Source organism: Arachis stenosperma, chromosome 5, assembly GCF_014773155.1.
Source record: "Arachis stenosperma cultivar V10309 chromosome 5, arast.V10309.gnm1.PFL2, whole genome shotgun sequence".
Lineage (NCBI taxonomy): Eukaryota > Viridiplantae > Streptophyta > Magnoliopsida > Fabales > Fabaceae > Arachis > Arachis stenosperma.
Window position 1 is genome coordinate 139,124,642 of NC_080381.1, and position 17,107 is coordinate 139,141,748.

General features: G+C 30.5%; 3 protein-coding genes across 3 annotated transcripts; all 3 read right to left on the minus strand.

Annotated features, from left to right (window-relative positions):
* Positions 1-2,118: 2,118 nt before the first annotated feature.
* Positions 2,119-5,218, minus strand: LOC130979800 (F-box protein At2g27310-like). Its single transcript, XM_057903347.1, has 2 exons — positions 4,695-5,218; positions 2,119-2,776 (listed from the first exon to the last, which is right to left on the minus strand). The coding sequence occupies exons 1-2, from the start codon at positions 4,763-4,765 to the stop codon at positions 2,197-2,199; spliced, it is 651 nt and encodes a 216-aa protein (XP_057759330.1). The 5' UTR covers positions 4,766-5,218; the 3' UTR covers positions 2,119-2,196.
* Positions 5,219-8,177: 2,959 nt separating this feature from the next.
* On the minus strand, positions 8,178-9,392 carry LOC130981531 (uncharacterized). The gene has a single exon (XM_057905117.1). It carries the CDS (start codon positions 9,390-9,392, stop codon positions 8,178-8,180), a length of 1,215 nt encoding a protein of 404 aa, XP_057761100.1.
* A 5,171-nt stretch (positions 9,393-14,563) lies between these two features.
* LOC130982823 (serine/threonine-protein kinase TOUSLED-like) lies at positions 14,564-16,265 on the minus strand. Its single transcript, XM_057906930.1, has 3 exons — positions 15,839-16,265; positions 15,402-15,491; positions 14,564-15,175 (listed from the first exon to the last, which is right to left on the minus strand). Exons 1-3 carry the CDS (start codon positions 16,058-16,060, stop codon positions 14,969-14,971), a joined length of 519 nt encoding a protein of 172 aa, XP_057762913.1. The 5' UTR covers positions 16,061-16,265; the 3' UTR covers positions 14,564-14,968.
* Between the last annotated feature and the right edge of the window lie 842 nt (positions 16,266-17,107).

A 17,107-nucleotide genomic window follows, 5' to 3' on the forward strand; every position in this document is an offset into this window, starting at 1 on the left:
CCCCTTTTCCCCCTTCCAGATGGCACTATTGAACCGTTGTGACGTGGCGCCATCGCAATTGCATCCAAACAGTTGGGCCTCTATTCGCTGTTTTGAGATGGTCTGCGGTCATCTGGACTTGCCGGTCTCCGTGGAAGTGTTTTTATTTCTTTTTACCTTAACAAATCCTTCGAAGGAAGGGAAGGCCAAAAAGGGTTTCATGTCCTTCCGGGCTGCCCAAGGTCGTAGGATTTTTAGTGTTTTTGAGGATTCTTATCATGGCTTTAAAGACAAGTATTTTAAGGTCCGCCCAGCTGAAGGTCGGCATCCCTTTTGGTTGACCTTAGAAGAGGAACGCCGGATTCCGACGTACTGGAGTTTTGGAGCGGGGGCCAACTCCTTTACGAAGGTAACCTACAAGGGGTTGTCCCCCGTGAACAAGAGGGCAGCCGACGTCTTGTTGGCTATCTTTGGAAAAAACTTTATTAACCCCATCTCCTTATGGGTGACCAGGATATGGCCAGGAGTTACATACGTGAGTGTCCGTTCTTTCGATTTATTTGTGCTTGTGATGTTTTTATCTTCCTGTTTTAATGACTAACCGGTTTTTGCGTGTCATTGTAGTGTCAATGTCTGCCGAGATGACCGGTCTTGACTCACTTTTCAACACCTTTTTGGCCGGGAGTGACTACGACTCTGCCACCCCTGCTCAGGAAGCGCAGGCGCCTCCGGAGGATACCCCTAACCCGGAGGTTCAGTCTCAACCCTCCCAAGGGGAGGCAGCTGGCACCAGCGCTGGGGCGGATCCTCCCCTCCAGGTGGCAGTTGGACCGGAAGATCGGGTGGAGGTGGACTTGGACGAGGATGAGGTCCATGTCGTTGAGAACCCGAAGAAGAGGAAACCTTCCTCCAGTCCCGAGGGGGCTCTCACTGTCATTATTTATCAATTACGTTATGACAAATCTGGTTATTAAAAAAGATTAAAATTGACTTAAATATACACAATATTATTCCATGTCTTTTATTTTTATTTTTATTTTATTTTCATAAAAAATCATATACATATTATAAGAGAACATCATCTTTTTATTACCAACGGTTCTTCCATTCAATAGTTTCTATAAAAAACAAATGGATGCTTTTGTTATTTTCAGTTCTTTGGTATGTATGGACTGACGTATAATAATATTGTGTTTGGCAAGAATATATGAGATTTTAAAAGGTTGAAGTATATGTTTAGTCCTTAACATATTCGTAGATGAAGTGCAGAGTAGATAAAAAGATAGCTAATAAAAGAATAAATGGTTAAAGCGTCCTCAATATTAACAGTCGTAGTGTATGATAAGTGTTCTATAATTTTTTTGAATTTAATTGTTTCTTTATTATTATATGTTATTCTGTTTAATTTATGCTAAAAAGACTTAAGATAATCATCTTATCGTAGTAGTGTAAAAGTTGTAGGTGATATATTTACTTTGTATGCTCTTAAATCTCATATCTTTGATAAATATTTGTGATTGATTAATTATTAAAATAAATTAGTTTAATATATATTATATATTTTATTTAAATTATAATAGTGAGTAAATATTTTTTTTCAAAGTAAATAATGCAATTTTTTCATAAAAATAACGTTTGAATAATTGTGAAATTAGATTATACCACAAATGATGATAAATATCTTAGCATTAAATCTGCTATAAAACAAACTTCTACGAATATTATGTTGTATTATATAATTAGTTATATTTTTTCTATTTTCAATCTACATTATTTAGATTGAAATATTTTAAAAAAAATTATTTAATTTTTTTAAAATTATTAAATCAAATCCATTACAACTAATTAATTAAATTGATTAAATATATAAATATCTTATAATTTAATATAATTTAATGTATATAGATACATGACTTTTGCAATTTTACTATTTATTATAATAAATTTTAGAAATAATTTTTATAAATTATAATTTATTTTTATTATCTGCATATTCAATTTTTAAAAATAATTTTTTAATTTTTTACTTATAAATAGATTATTTTTTACTTTAATATATAAAATTTTTATTGCGTAATTCATTTTAACAAAAATAAACTAATTTATGAAAATTTAAATTTAAATAAATTATCTATAAAATTATATGAAAATTCAATTATATAAAATTTAATAGTTTCTTTCAAAACATATATGTTAAAGTACTGTCTATAAACTTAATCAGTGTGAGGAGTCATTTAATTTCTTATAAAATGCATTTGGAACTCCGACATATGTGAGGAGATCAATCCTAAAGGGGCAGTTGTAGAACCAACCATCATATCCATTAGCATTTGGAACTCCGACACCCCATTGAACTTTCGAGCAGATTGCCTTATCTTTAAATCTAATGTCGACTACAGAGATGAAATCCGATGGAGAGAGGCTTTTGAACTCACTCATATCACCATAGTATTCTGCCTCGGTCCAATCATCCGGGTACTCAAGAAAGTTCTTCTCTTGATAATCCGCGACTTCCTTGTTTACTATAAGTGGGAAACAATCCGCATAAAACTTTCTGAATCCCCCCATGGATGATATTAAGCTTTTGATATCTTTCCTGTTGGTTGCAGGCCACACAGATGAACACACATTTTCCCACAAACTTTCTTCTTTTGAAATGGAACAAAACGCTGCACAGGTACATGCTGCACTAGCTAGGGTAGGGCCATCAAGACGTCGTAATATGTCGTAGAAGAGATCACTATTCAACGAAGGGATGCTATCAACCGGCACGACTGACATTGCTATAATCCGCAACCTGTCAAAGGCGCACAATCAAATTGCATAATAATAATAATAGAAAAAATGAAGGAACCTGCATTCTCTTAAATAATAAAAAAAATTAACTAAAAATTTATTAGTTGATAATCAGGCATATAAAGGTAGGACTATTAAGACTTAGTTCATCTGAAAAATTTTATAGCTATAATCTATAGTTATCCCCATCTTGTAATCATAAGACCTCAACATCATAGCATTATAATAGCATGAACATAACTTAATATCGTCATTAGAACTTAAGGGTTTGAAATAGAAACATCAATCAAACCAAGAGATTTACATCATTTTCCAATCATTTCTAACACATGCCATGGCCAAATTCTGAAAGAAAGTTTCCTAAAAACATGCATATATACCTACACAACACAGGAGATCAAGTGAATATCCGCAAATCCAAAGTTAACATCTTAGAACTTAGAATATCAAAATAACTTTTTCAGAGATACTCCAAATCTAATCTTAAGTTCCTATAAACATAGGTTTCCAACATATAGAAAATTTATGAGAAAAAAAAAAACAGGAAGTAGTGCTCATCTCATATATGTAATTTCCACTCACTCCCTTAAAGTATATACTATAATTCACAGCCAAGACAAATGAGTTCTTTCTAAAGATTGGGATGGCAAAAGGGGTAATATAAATTCTAAATTGTGTTTGATAAGTGTCTTAGGACAAAATATTCAGAAACATTGAGACAATAGAGACAGAGACAGGACGAAAAAAGAAAAGGTCCCTGTTCCTAGTGTATCTAATAACAGGTTAAAGGAGAAGAAATTAAATTGTCCCTAGTTTACTGGGTACAAAAAATGAGCAAAACCAAATTTAAAGTGCATAAAAAGAAAATTCAGAACAAATCAAACCAAAAAGAAAATGTATATAAAGAACCTTTTTACTTTTTAAATTTTTTCATATACAAGGTTAAGACAGCACAAGCACCTAGTGTATCTAATAACAGGTTAAAGGAGAAGAAATTAAATTGTCCTTTTGATAACAAAGTTAAGTCTTTTTCTATTAATAACAAACTGAGTAAATTGAGTATATATAGAGCGAGCTATTAGTCCAAGGACTAGCTTTAAATATATTTTGTAGCACGATAGAAGTTTGGTAAGAACAACAATAAAATGATAACAATACTATTCTTATTCATGTTTATATAATTGTAGTTATTCACTGAAATTCCTATATGAAGAGAAGTATTTGAATTTATGTATGTTTCTTCTGCACATGTTCTCTTACATTATATTTGATGCTATTTAGGATCTTTCATGTGCCTTTGTTAAATATTTATTTTTCTTTTTGTTTTTCATCCATTGAGAGATTCAATCAATCGATAATAAATTAACAAGAAGATAGAATAAGCAATAAAATTAATTAAGCAAATAACTTTCATCAGACTCAATAACTTAGACGTTCTGATCCTGATATATGGTAGATAGCTAGTTATTAGTACTAGAGTTAAGCTATTTCTATTTTCTAACTTTATGGAAAAACTCTAATAAAGCAGGGAATGAAGACAATCGATGCACATGATTCGACTGAAATTAAGCTGAGCTGAACCTTAAGGCTCTCAATTGATAATGTTAAGTGTGTAACAGAGTCCCAGGAAAAGGATGGTTGGGGACCTTATTTCAAACAGTTACATCCATAATATTATTAAAACTAAATCAAACTGAATCAATCAAATAACTTTTTTCATTTATTTACTCTAACTATCAATTTCAATATAAAGCACACAATAAATAAAAAAAGTAGTACCTTCAAATCCCTAACTCTAAATAGCAACAATTAACCCCAATTAAAAGAAGATTAGACAAATTCTGAATCAAAATAACGTGAATCAAAATTCTGAACCAAGAATGAAAGTAAGAAAGAAAGATCAATGTAGAAGAACGAACCAGTGAGGGGAGAGGCCGCGATAGCTCAGATTGGCGCAGGGGGAGGAGGGTTTAAGGGCTTCACACACCATGGAGGAGATGGGAAAGTTCGACGCCGGTAAGAGAAGGACGGAGGGCAGCCGCGCGACTCCACAACCACACAGAGGCGCAGGGTGGATAGGAGATTAGGGATTTCACGCACCGTGGATGAGGGAGTATGGATTTCAGGCACTGTGGAGGAGAGTCGAAAACACGACGCTAGACAGAGGAAGATGGATCAGCGACAAACCGTGGAGCAGCAGTGCCATGGTTTCGTGCGCTACCAATCTCACTTCGCAGGTTTCTGCAATATTGGGGGAAATTATTGGTTATAAGATTAAAAAGAAGGCAAAATAAAAATTGAATTATGATAAGGATCCAAATTAGCGGCATTTCTTGATGCAGTCGCCACGGATGGTGCGGCACATGAAGGGTTGGTGCTTCTGCAGACATGTTTTGCGGCGGTGAGTTGAGCGGCTGGCAATTTTTGGCCGGTATGGTCCGTGTCTGTTGTAAACTTGTAGTGATAGTTAAATATATTATCTATTATATATACAATTATTAGAATAAACAAACAAATATATAATTTAATTTTAATTTAAACTAAAAATTAAATAAATTATATAAAAAATTGCAACTAATTTTGTTTCTAATTTTTTTATAAGTTTATTTGAAAGTAAAAATTTTTCTATAACTACTAACATCACCGATAAAAAAATTATAAATTTCTATAAAATAAAAAATATATATAATTCGTGGGTTTTGGCAGATTTCGGTGGGTGAGGCGGACAAGCTTTTCTGCCGGGCCAAGCAGTTTTTGTCAAGGCCATTTTTTTACAAAATTCAGTGATGTTATTGATCTACAAGAGGATAAAAATGATAATCGAAGATATTCTAAGTTATATTTTGGATTATGTTTTATATTTGATTGATTATAAATTTGAAAATGTTTAATTATATTTTTTGGACAATATTTGTTTTGTTTTGGACAATGCTAGTTTTATTATTTTGTTTTAAAAAATTTAGTTTATAATTATGTTTATTATATATTTATAATTATAAAGACTTTAATATTTGTGAATTTAGAAATTATATTTTTTTATATCTTTAGAAATTATAAATTTATTGAAATGGCTGTGAAATTATATATATTGTTTAATATTTAATGATTTATAAAAAAAAAGATTTGGCGGGCTTGGCCCGCTAATCCGCCAGCCTACCGTTAGGCAGGGCGGAGGAAGAATTTAGGACCGCCTCACTAGGCGGAGCGGTCCAATCCGCCAGATGACGGACTTTTGGCAGGACAGGGTGGGTTTCCCCGTTTTTCACCCCTAATGGAAACACGGACACAAGTACCTGTCCCATAAAACTTATTAAATACACGTGAATATAAAATTACTAACTTATCGTAATTTATATATAAATAAATCCATTTCTTGAATTTAGTTACCCTAATTCTTGCCTCCAATTTGAATTCTTTCTTGTCACACTCTCATGAGTACCCATTATCATACCTAACTAGCAACGGAGATCCAATCTAAGCTGATTTGAGAGGGGACACGTGGACTTCATCTGCATTGGATGACCTTTAAGGTAATAGACCTAAGTTGGATTTGGAACCTAACAATTGGCCTTTAAGGTTGATCTTACTTTACTTACATTCAGGTCTCACTAGACCCAAATATATCTTAAATTAATATTTTGAGTCATTATTATAACAAATACTATACTATTTAATATTATAACACTTAGTATATGTAAAAGTTGAATATATTTACAAAAATTTTTTAATTCAAATTAAAAAATAAATTATTTTTTTAGTTTCAAATATTATTTACTAATATAACAAAAAAAATAAAAATAACAATAATCACTCACATAATTAAAATAGATAATCCTAATATATACATGACACTACATATATCAAAAATTATTATTTATAATAAATAATTTTTTTTCTGTAATGACTATTTATATAATTTATTGAACAATTTTTTCATCTTAATATTTAATGAATTTAACATTCAAAATATTATTTAACGTATAAAATAAATAACTTAAGTCATCATCTAAGATAATAAGTATAGTAGTATAAATATCTACTTATTTATTAACAGTGAAAAATATGTAAATAGTATAAATTGATATTCTTTTAATATAAAAGAAATAATAAAAGTTATTAATTAAGTTAATTACATAATTAAAAAATTATGAGTAATTTTTAAATAATAATAAAAAATAAGATCATTATTTTTACATATTACAAAATTTATGAAAAAATTTTGGATAATAAATCAATCCTCAATAGATTATACATTAGTTCTATCAAAAAAATAAATAATTAATACATTAAATATTATTATTTATGTACTAATATAATATATATTATCGATTATTAAGTTTATAATTAATTTTCAATCCAATTTTTGGTAACTAAAATTTAAATGATTGAAATTATTAAATGTTGAATATTTTGTATCTAACCAATTTTATTTTTGTTATTGAAATTAAAAAAGGATGAGTTGTTAATCAATTCTAAATTTAAATTTATATTTGAGTAAAAAAATAAAAAATATTTTAAATTTTATCTCATTAACTATAATTAATTTTAAGATAAAAAATTATTTTATACATCATACATATTGTAGGATAATATGGTCATTTGCTATTTTTTAATGGCAAATATTGTCAAAAAAATAGTGTAAGAAATTAGAAGGAAATGTATTTACTAGTTCAAGAAATATTAATTTATTTTTCAATAGAATAAATTATATATTGAATAACAAAAGTTGTTATTAGTTTTTTTTCACACTTATTAATACTCAACAATAGTGTTTCGGTACATTATATTACCAAGAAATATTAATCGATCTAATAACTTTTGTAATGATATAAGTTTATAAATTAAAAAATTTAAAAATCATTTCATCAAAAGTGAACTTTCAACAAGTAACAATGTTGATCATATTATTTTGACTTAAAAAATAATACGATATCAACAAATAAAATTGTCTCACGTAAATTTCAACAAAGACAAAAGCTTATAAGTATTGCTATTAATGAGAAATTAATCTATTTTAAAGACCAATACAATTTTTTTCTACAGATTTTTTAACTCGACAAGTCGAGAATTAATCCACCACATATTGATACTCTATTTATTAAGGGTTTGCCGTTAATTAATGGATTGTTATACACACAATATGAGACTCGAATTCCAAATATTTGTTTAAACGGACAAATAAAATGACCATTCAACCAATTTAAATTGATTAAAACAAATATTAATTATTTTTAATATTTTTAAATTATAAAATATTTATAATAATTACTATATATATTTTTTATTTAATATTTAATAAAAAAATTTTATATAATTTTATGTATTAGTCAACATACACTAGTTAATTCCAAAAAACTGAATAACAAGAGTAACTACATGAGAGAAGAGAGACACTAAAAAATCTAGAGATGTTTATTGGGATAACACCAAACAGGAGGACAGAAAAACTTGACATCCCGTAATATTCTTCGAAAACTTTTATCCTTCAAGTCGAAGATGCCAATGTCACGTGTGGAAGGAATGTCTGTTGATTTCAGCTCTATTAAGTCATCCGTGTAGTAAATTTGATTTCCTTTACCTAGAAAATTGGTAGGTAACATCTGGACGCTGGAATTGAGTCCGATCAAAACTATGAAATTCCCTAAACTATGTAATCTTGACCATTTTTTGGAACCTTTTCTCAATTCATAGATATCAAATTTCTTTGTCTCGAGTTCCTTCTCTGTGCCCCTCAATGTACCAAAATGTCTTACCAACATCAGTATGTTTCCATTGTCACATCCAATCAGATACTTCAGCTGAAAAGTGGATGCGGTAAACCCAGTCGGAGGTGCAGCGTAGATTCCTCCCATAGTCCCTGATTCTGTGTTTGTATCAAATTCGTATAGCTGGCCATCATAGTCTACTGCATATATCTTCTCTTTAAAAAATATGACATCTTCGAAGTCTATGTTTCTTGTGAAGTCTGACCATCTCTTATTGTTAGGTTTGTAAAAGGCTAATCTTTTGAGCTGTCCATATATAGCCACCGCCATAAAATCTTTGTTATCATTGTTAGGAGCTGAATTTATGACCACCTTCCAAACTTGGATCTTGTGCATACCATCGCGGTCTAGGCTAGAGATTTTGTCGCGAAAATCCCAAAAAATATATTCATCGTCTCCAGGATTATACTCAACTATATTGGGAAAAGTTGACAGTGGAGGAAGATCGAAATGCATCTTTGTAAATGGGTTTAACATTTGCATCATACCTTCGGATATTGTTAGGGTGATCAACCATCCATAACAGGAACCACGAATGAGGATGTCCAGCATCTGCATACCTGGCAGCATGGCATGGTAGACTCCCTTCTCTTCAAGAACCTTAGTCTCAAGTGTGTCTTCATCGGTAACAGGTAAATGCATCAGACTGTAGATCTCCTCCTCTTCATCAAAACTAGCCTTGAAAGTTTCTTCAGGTAACAGTAACCACGGAATTTCGTTGCTTACAAGTTTGAGGTTCCATTCCTTGCAAACCAGTGGAAGTGGGATGTGGTCGTCGTAGGAATGGAACCGCTTTGTAATTTCGTTCAATATGTCTGGATGGATGTCTGCCCATCGATCAATCTCACCCATGATTCAGATCTCAGAAGAGACGCCTAAACCAGGGTTTCTTTTTGCTAGTTACTGAACAAAACCTCTATATATATTAGGGCTTGTTTAGATAGATTTCTTTCAAGAAAGATTTTTTTTAAAATTAATTTTTTAAAGATCTTATAAGAAAATAAAATTAATTTTATATTTAGATATCTCATTGTAAAAATATTTATTTATTTATTAATTATATTTGGACATATTTTTTTTTAAAAAATCTTATAAAAAATAAAAATAATTTTATATTTAGATATCTTATTTTTCTTTTTATTTATTAATTATGTTTGGACATAATAATATAAAAATATTTGTTTATTTATTTGTTATGTAAAAAATATTTTTTTAAGAAAACAAAATCTTTAAAAAAATATCTAAATTGCAACTTCTCATTTTTTTATTTTTATTATTAAAAATTTACTAAATTCACTAAAAAAATTATTTTTTAATATTATAATTTTAAATAAGTTAACAGATTTTATAAAAATTATAATCTTTTGATATTTTACCTATTTAATTTATTTTTTTAATTGAAAAAATAAATACAAAAATTTTACAATGATAGTTTAATCTGCAACAATTTGAGTTGCATCAAATACAAAAAGTAAATTAAACTTTTAATCTAATGCTTTAAAAAATATATATTTAAATATTAAAAAACTAATTAATAGAATAGATTAGAACTTCTAATCATTACTCAAACTTTAGTACTTGCAAGTTGCAACAAGCACCCGTGAAATTGTTAAAAATGCGCATGGACCTGTTAGTTGGAAGCAGCACGAAATAAGTAAGAACACATTAAAGTCTAAGTGTGTTTCAAACTTACAAAGTTACAATCACTTAAAAAGTTTAAAATTACATTGAAGACGATAAATATGTTTTCTTCATCTTGCTACAATATCCCATCAAAATTACTGAATTTGGAATTCATATGATGTGTACCAAACATTTTTTTCTAAATAAATAAATTAAATTTCATATTTATTTTTATATGTATATTTTTAAATATTTATATTTCCATACACTATTAATTATGTCGCTATCACTATAATAAAATGGTGAATCCTACCCAACCCCTTTCAAAATAACATGTCATGTGTCAAATTTTAATTGGTCATTATCTTAACCATAATTGGGTTATTTTGTAATTTATTATTTGAGATGGTAATGATATAATTTCTTAAAATATCAAAATCTCACTTCCGTTAATTGAAGCACATTTCCATTATATTCCTCAATTCTTTCTTCATCGCGCACCTTCGATCCTTTCAAGCATCGCCGACGACGTCATCGCCGTCGCCGTGATAAGAAGCGCTGACGTCGTCGTCATCTAGCCCTCTCACGCAATCTCTCTTTTTAGAGTGCATCATTCTTTAGTTACGTCGTTGAATTCCCTCTTTTTGCCGTGGATCCCACCTTACTAACATAATTAATGGTTAGTTTAGTTATTACATTTTTTATTAAAAAAATATCTTTATTTTTTTGGTGACTTAAAAAAATATCTTTATTTAATTACATAATAGAACATATATTTATATATAAAATATAATATAATAAAATAAATTTATTTAGAATACTTAAAATATAATTAAAATCATGAACATATAAATATAATAGTAAAATTTGTACTCTAAACAAGTAAATATATGCTTTATCATACATAAATTATTTAAAAAAATTGAATAAATTGTTAGAATTAATAACAAAAATTTAAAATAATAAAATCTAACTTTCTTACCATATTTTTTATAATATCTTATTCTTTTAGTTTTTAATTTATTAGTACTTTATTATTTAATTAATGATTAAATAAATTATTTTTATGAGATATTATTTTTTTAATATCTTAAAAAGAAGACTAATATAACAATTTAAAAAAATAACGTAAAAATAATATTTTAAATAAAAAATATTTAATATTAAAATTTTTAAATACAAAAATAAATTGTATAAATATTTAAAAGATAAATATAAAATACATGTCTAAAATAAATGAAACATATAAATAGAAGTACTCTTGAGAAATAAAAAATTATTTTTGTCTGTTTTATTTATTTTAGGCATGTATTTTATATTTATTTTTTAAATATTTATATAATTTATTTTTACATTTAAAAATTTTAATATTAACTATTTTTTATTTAAAAATTATTTTTACATTATTTTTTAAACTATTATATTAGTCTCTTCTTTAGGATAATACAAAAAATAATTTTTTATGAAAATAATTTGTGTAATTATTAAGTAAATAATGAAGTACTAATAAATTAAAATTTAAAAGAATAAAAATACTATAAAAAATACTTGTAAGAAAGTTGGATTGTTATTAATTTTAACCGTTTATTTATTTTTTTAATAATTTATGTATCATAAAAGATATGTTTACTTATTTAAAATACAAATTTTATTATTATATTTATATGTTCCTGGTTTTAATTATACTTTTAAGTACTCTGAATAAATTTTATTTTATTATATTACATGAGTATATGTTCTATCATGTAATTAAATAAAAATATATTTTTTTAATAAAAAAATTTAATAACCAAATTAACCATTAATTACTGCGGAAAGAAGCTTCGAGTGAGAGGATAAGAGATAACGATAAAGCCAATACTGGCTATATTAGCAAGGACGGCAAAGTTACGGATGACAAGAATTTAACAACGTTGTTAAGAAATGATGACGACGACGTTGGCGCTTCTTGTCACGACAGCGACGGTGATGTATGGAAGGACAGAAGCTACGCGATGAAGAAAGAATGGAGGAGCAAAAAGTTGCTTCAATTAATGGAAGTGGTGTTTTGATATTTTAAGAAATTATATGAATACCATCTCAAATAATAAATTACAAAATAATCTAATTATGGTTAAGATGATGACCAATTAAAATTTGACACATTAAAAAAAGTAAGTTACATGTTATTTTAGAGGAGGTTGGATAGAATTCACATAATGAAATAGGTTTATAACTATGTTAATCTCAGGTGATATGCAAACTGTAGAAAAAATAGGAGAAAAGATCACATAAGCCTAGAGTTTCTTTTATTTATCGTTATACTTATATTACTTCCTTACACAGCACAAACTTGTATTTGTTAGCTAGTATTTTATATTCCGTACAACTAGGTAATCAATATGAATCAGCCTTTTTCGGTTATTAAATTATAAAAATTATTTTCACATTTGGCATTTTAAATCTTCATTCTTTTAAATTTAAAATAAAAAATCATATCTCTTAAAAAGGATTAATCTACAGGCTATGGAAAGATGGATGAAGAAGGAAGCCATTCGTGTTATGGATTTGGAAGGAGGTTTCTTCCTAGTTTACTTTTCAAGTTATGATGATCATGCTCATGCTTTGATCAATGGTCCATGGATGACAGGGATTACTACTTCCACATTCAAAGATGAAACCCTTGTTTATCTCCCAGGAAATTGAAGTTCAGAAAGTTGCAATATTTCTAATGGAAGGTAGAGAAGACGCTTGGAACTATGCTAAGAGTTAATGAAGAAAGTTTTGTTCGAATTTGTGTGGAAGTAGAACTGAGAAAGAAGCTGGTGCCTGCGTTTTATGCCTTGGGAAAGGAATCCAAAGTGAATACCAAGGTGTCCATCAAAACCAGTGAAGTGGATGAAAATGCTAAGGGAGGAGCTGCTAAGGAAAGCCGGAACAACCACCATGATAGCAGCGTGCTGCTGGGCTTAGTCAGTCGGAGCAGAACCACAGCAGTAATAATTATGCACCAAAGAAAAATTATGCTTCAAAATTTGAGATTCTGAACAAAGATGAATCCTCTGAGGAAGATTTGGAAGTAAATGCATATGCCAACAATTCTACTAGATAACTACCAGAAGGGCACCAAGAATGAAAAGCAGAACAAGAAGGAAAGAACACAGACAAAACAAAAGGAATTATGTTACGATTTAATATTAGGAAAGGTACTAGTTAAGCCCATAAGAATTAGTCTTTTAAGAGTACATGTAAGAGACTTTCATCAATGTATCTTAAGGAATTAATGAATTGATACTGAACTTGGTTCAATTTGGAGTTTCTCTCCCTAACTCGAAGAGGGGTTCTAACATTGGTGGACAATATGTACTGTGCAATACTGGAACGCTAGAAAAACAATTGAGGAGCAGAGATTCATAGAGGTGGGAAAAGGTTTGAAAGGGAAAGCTCTGAGATGGTTTCAGTTATGGAAGGCGCTCAATCCATTTGCCAATTTGGGAACATTCGAAATCTCATTCTATCATCGCTACCAACCGAATATGCGTTCAATCTTGCCAGAAATTTGCTGGAATGAAGTTGCAGAATGGAAAATTGAGTGGGAAGAGATTAAAGCTAGACTAAGGCAACAACAGCAACAGCCACAAATCGATCAAGAAGCAACCAAATCTCAGCTATCAACAGAACAAGAAATTGCAGCAGCATCAACAGAAATTCAAGAAAAGAGAGGCCAAATCGATGCAAATTCAGATTCAACAAGCAATTTAGCAACAAATCCAACAACAGATCACAAATTCAATTTCACAAGATCAGTTCACAAATCATCAAGTCCAGAATATGAAATTGATGATGAAGAAGAAGAATCAGATTTCAATTTTGAATTTCAACCACAACAGCAACAAGAAGAATCAACAGAAATTGCAGATCAAGCAGGAATTCAAAATTCAAATCCAGAAATTCAATAAAAAATAACTCTAAATCCAGAAAATCAAGTACGCTCGTTGCAAAGAAAGTAGCAAATCGCAACAATAGTGAGGAAATTAGAACAACTTTCAAAGATTCAAGCAGAACCGCTTTTATCATGGGGTCTTCGGCAGAGCGGCTTTCCGCGGGGTGACATCGACGACGATGACAGGAGCAGTGCCGAGGTCGGCACCTCTACTGAGGAAAAGGGGACTGCGGTGACGGAGACGATGAACGAGGGCGGTGCGAGTGGCAGAATGTTGCAGGAGCTTCATGTTGGTTTGCTTGAAAGGGTTGCACTTCTTTTATTATTATTATTATAGTGCTACGGTGCTGATAGTAATTTTTTTTGATACATGATGAAATGAAGTGACAAGAAGGAACGGTGGACGCGAGGTTCACTTGTAGCTACAATTGGGGACAACAGCTGATGCACAACAGATGGGTCACAATTATCTGTCAGTTAGAAAAAAATAGTTGGTGAGGTTTGCAGGATAAATTAATGCATCATTGAAAAATTAATTAATGGTTAAGGGGACTAAAACTCCAAAGTGGTCCCTGAGATTGGGCGAGTTACTCATAATCGTCCTTGACTTTCAAAATTTCCTAACAGTATCCCTCACATTCAGCTCCGGGACCCATAGTTGTCCTTCGACCCTTTTCGGCGCATAATCAGCAAACGGAAGGATGATCTGGCACCTCCCATGCCATGCTGGAGCCAGCAACGACTAGCTGATGTGGCAAATCTTAATTTTCTACCCAATGTGGTCCTGGTCTCATTAAAACCCTAAAAGCTAATAATCATTATTATAACTAGTATCTCTTCTTCCCCTCTCTTTCTTCCCATAATTCTGGTCCACCATTGTGATTTAACAGAAATTCCATCGAAACTCTGAAGCAAAATTCAAAGCAGTTGGAGGAGGTACTTTTGTTCTGGTCTGATCATTAGATCTAGAACCCCGGCCCCTTCCTGAACCAGAGTTGCCTCGTCCACGGCCATGTTTCTTTCTATTCACATCGTTACTTATTTTTATCTCGACGGGCTCTGAACTAGTTTGTCTTCCATCAGTCATAACCTGATAATGTAAATAATGTCGGTTGGAGACAACAAACTGACACAAGACTACTAATTCTTATGAGCGATAAGTTCTCAAGATAGTAGTTCGAAAAGATAAAAAAAAGAATAATATTAAAAAGTAAGCAAAAGAGGAAGCATTCTATCCAGTTGAGTTTGGGAATTCACAATATGAGTTGTAGCTACTGCCCTACTAAATAAACCAAGTTGTCAGGATAAAAATAAACCTCGAGATGTTCAAAAACATTAGAGTTGTCATCTTCTTGAAGTTTTAGCCGCTTCTCCGTGTTGGCTTGTATTAAGAATTCTTCACCATTCTAGAACAAAGATATAAAGGTAAGGACAATTTGATTAACTCCGAACTCATTGAATTAATACAGATCCATAGATCTACAATCATTCTAGATCATTAGTATGCAAAAAAAATTTGACAATCTTCTAATGCATAGACATTAAACAACTTATGAACACCACTTATAAAACACATACATCAATCGCATCGAATCATCCAAAACCATATATAGATGGAAGAAACAACCAGTCACGGTTGATTTATAGCAATGGATAGCAATTCAATCCACAATACCCTAATAATAGCTATCATGATACAACTATGCAAGCATATATTATCAAAACAACTGCATTGAATTGAGCCGGAACTTACATCATCATCAGAATCACTGGAGCTACATGCCTCAGCTAAATCCTTAGCAGCTCCTCCAAATTTCCTAGTTAAAGGGACAGAGGACCAACCTGGCTGCTGAGCAGCGGTGGAGGAAGCCTTGCCTACCATTCGAGCTTCCAGCTTCGCAATCTTCGTTGGAAGGGACTGGTCAGATTGGTTGGAGGAATTGGAAGAGAAATGCACAAGCATATCATCAGACATTATGCCTCCTGCAACTCAAAACTGTGTTTGCCAAAAACAAATAAAATGCACCTTAATAAACCATTCAACCCCAACAAGAAACTACAACAAAAACAACCACCAAATCTTTTTCAACTAAGTTAAGTCTATAGATGTATCAAAATATCACCAATGAATCCCATCATGAATTATGTCTTTAGACAAATAACTTAAATTCCTTTTAACGGTTTCATCTGAACTTAACATGGCTAAAAAAAATTCTACCCTTTTGAAATCAACCACAAACAATTCTGGTCCCATAATTCCTATCAAAGTATCTTTTCTTCTCCTCTCATTTTGAAATCAACCACAAACAATTTTGGTCCCATGAATTCTTAGCTTTTAGGATTTTGAGGGGAAGAAGAGATACTAGTTATAATAATGATTCTTAACTTTTAGGGTTTTAATAGGACCAGGACCACATTGGGTAGAAAATTAAGATTTGCCACATCAGCTAGCCGTTGCTGGCTCCAGCATGGCATGAGAGGTGCCAGATCATCCCTCCGTTTGCTGACTGTGCGCCGAAAAGGGTCGAAGGGCAACTATGGGTCCCGGAGCTGAATGTAAGGGATACTATTAGAGAATTTTAAAAGTTAAGGACGATTATAAGTAACTCGCCCAATCTCAGGGACCACTTTGAGGTTTTAGTCGGTTAAGGGAGATAATCTCTCGTGTCTTTTTTTGGGTATGGCCATACTGACTGGACCAACAAATGCTCTTTTGAACATAACACTCAAATTGGGCCATGAATATAAAGTTCACAAGGATAATAATAATAATAATAATAATAATCTTATATATATATATATATAAAAGACAACTACGAATTTATTTATAAACCCTAAATAAAAATTTTATTTTAATAAATACATTAAAAATTAAAATACATTAAAAAATTTTAATATATGAATTAAAAAAAATTTAGTTATAACAAATTTTTTATTTTAATTTATATTAATTTATTATGTATGTATTCAATTTATTATATATATATTGTACATAATAAATCGAAATTCAATTTATATGTAA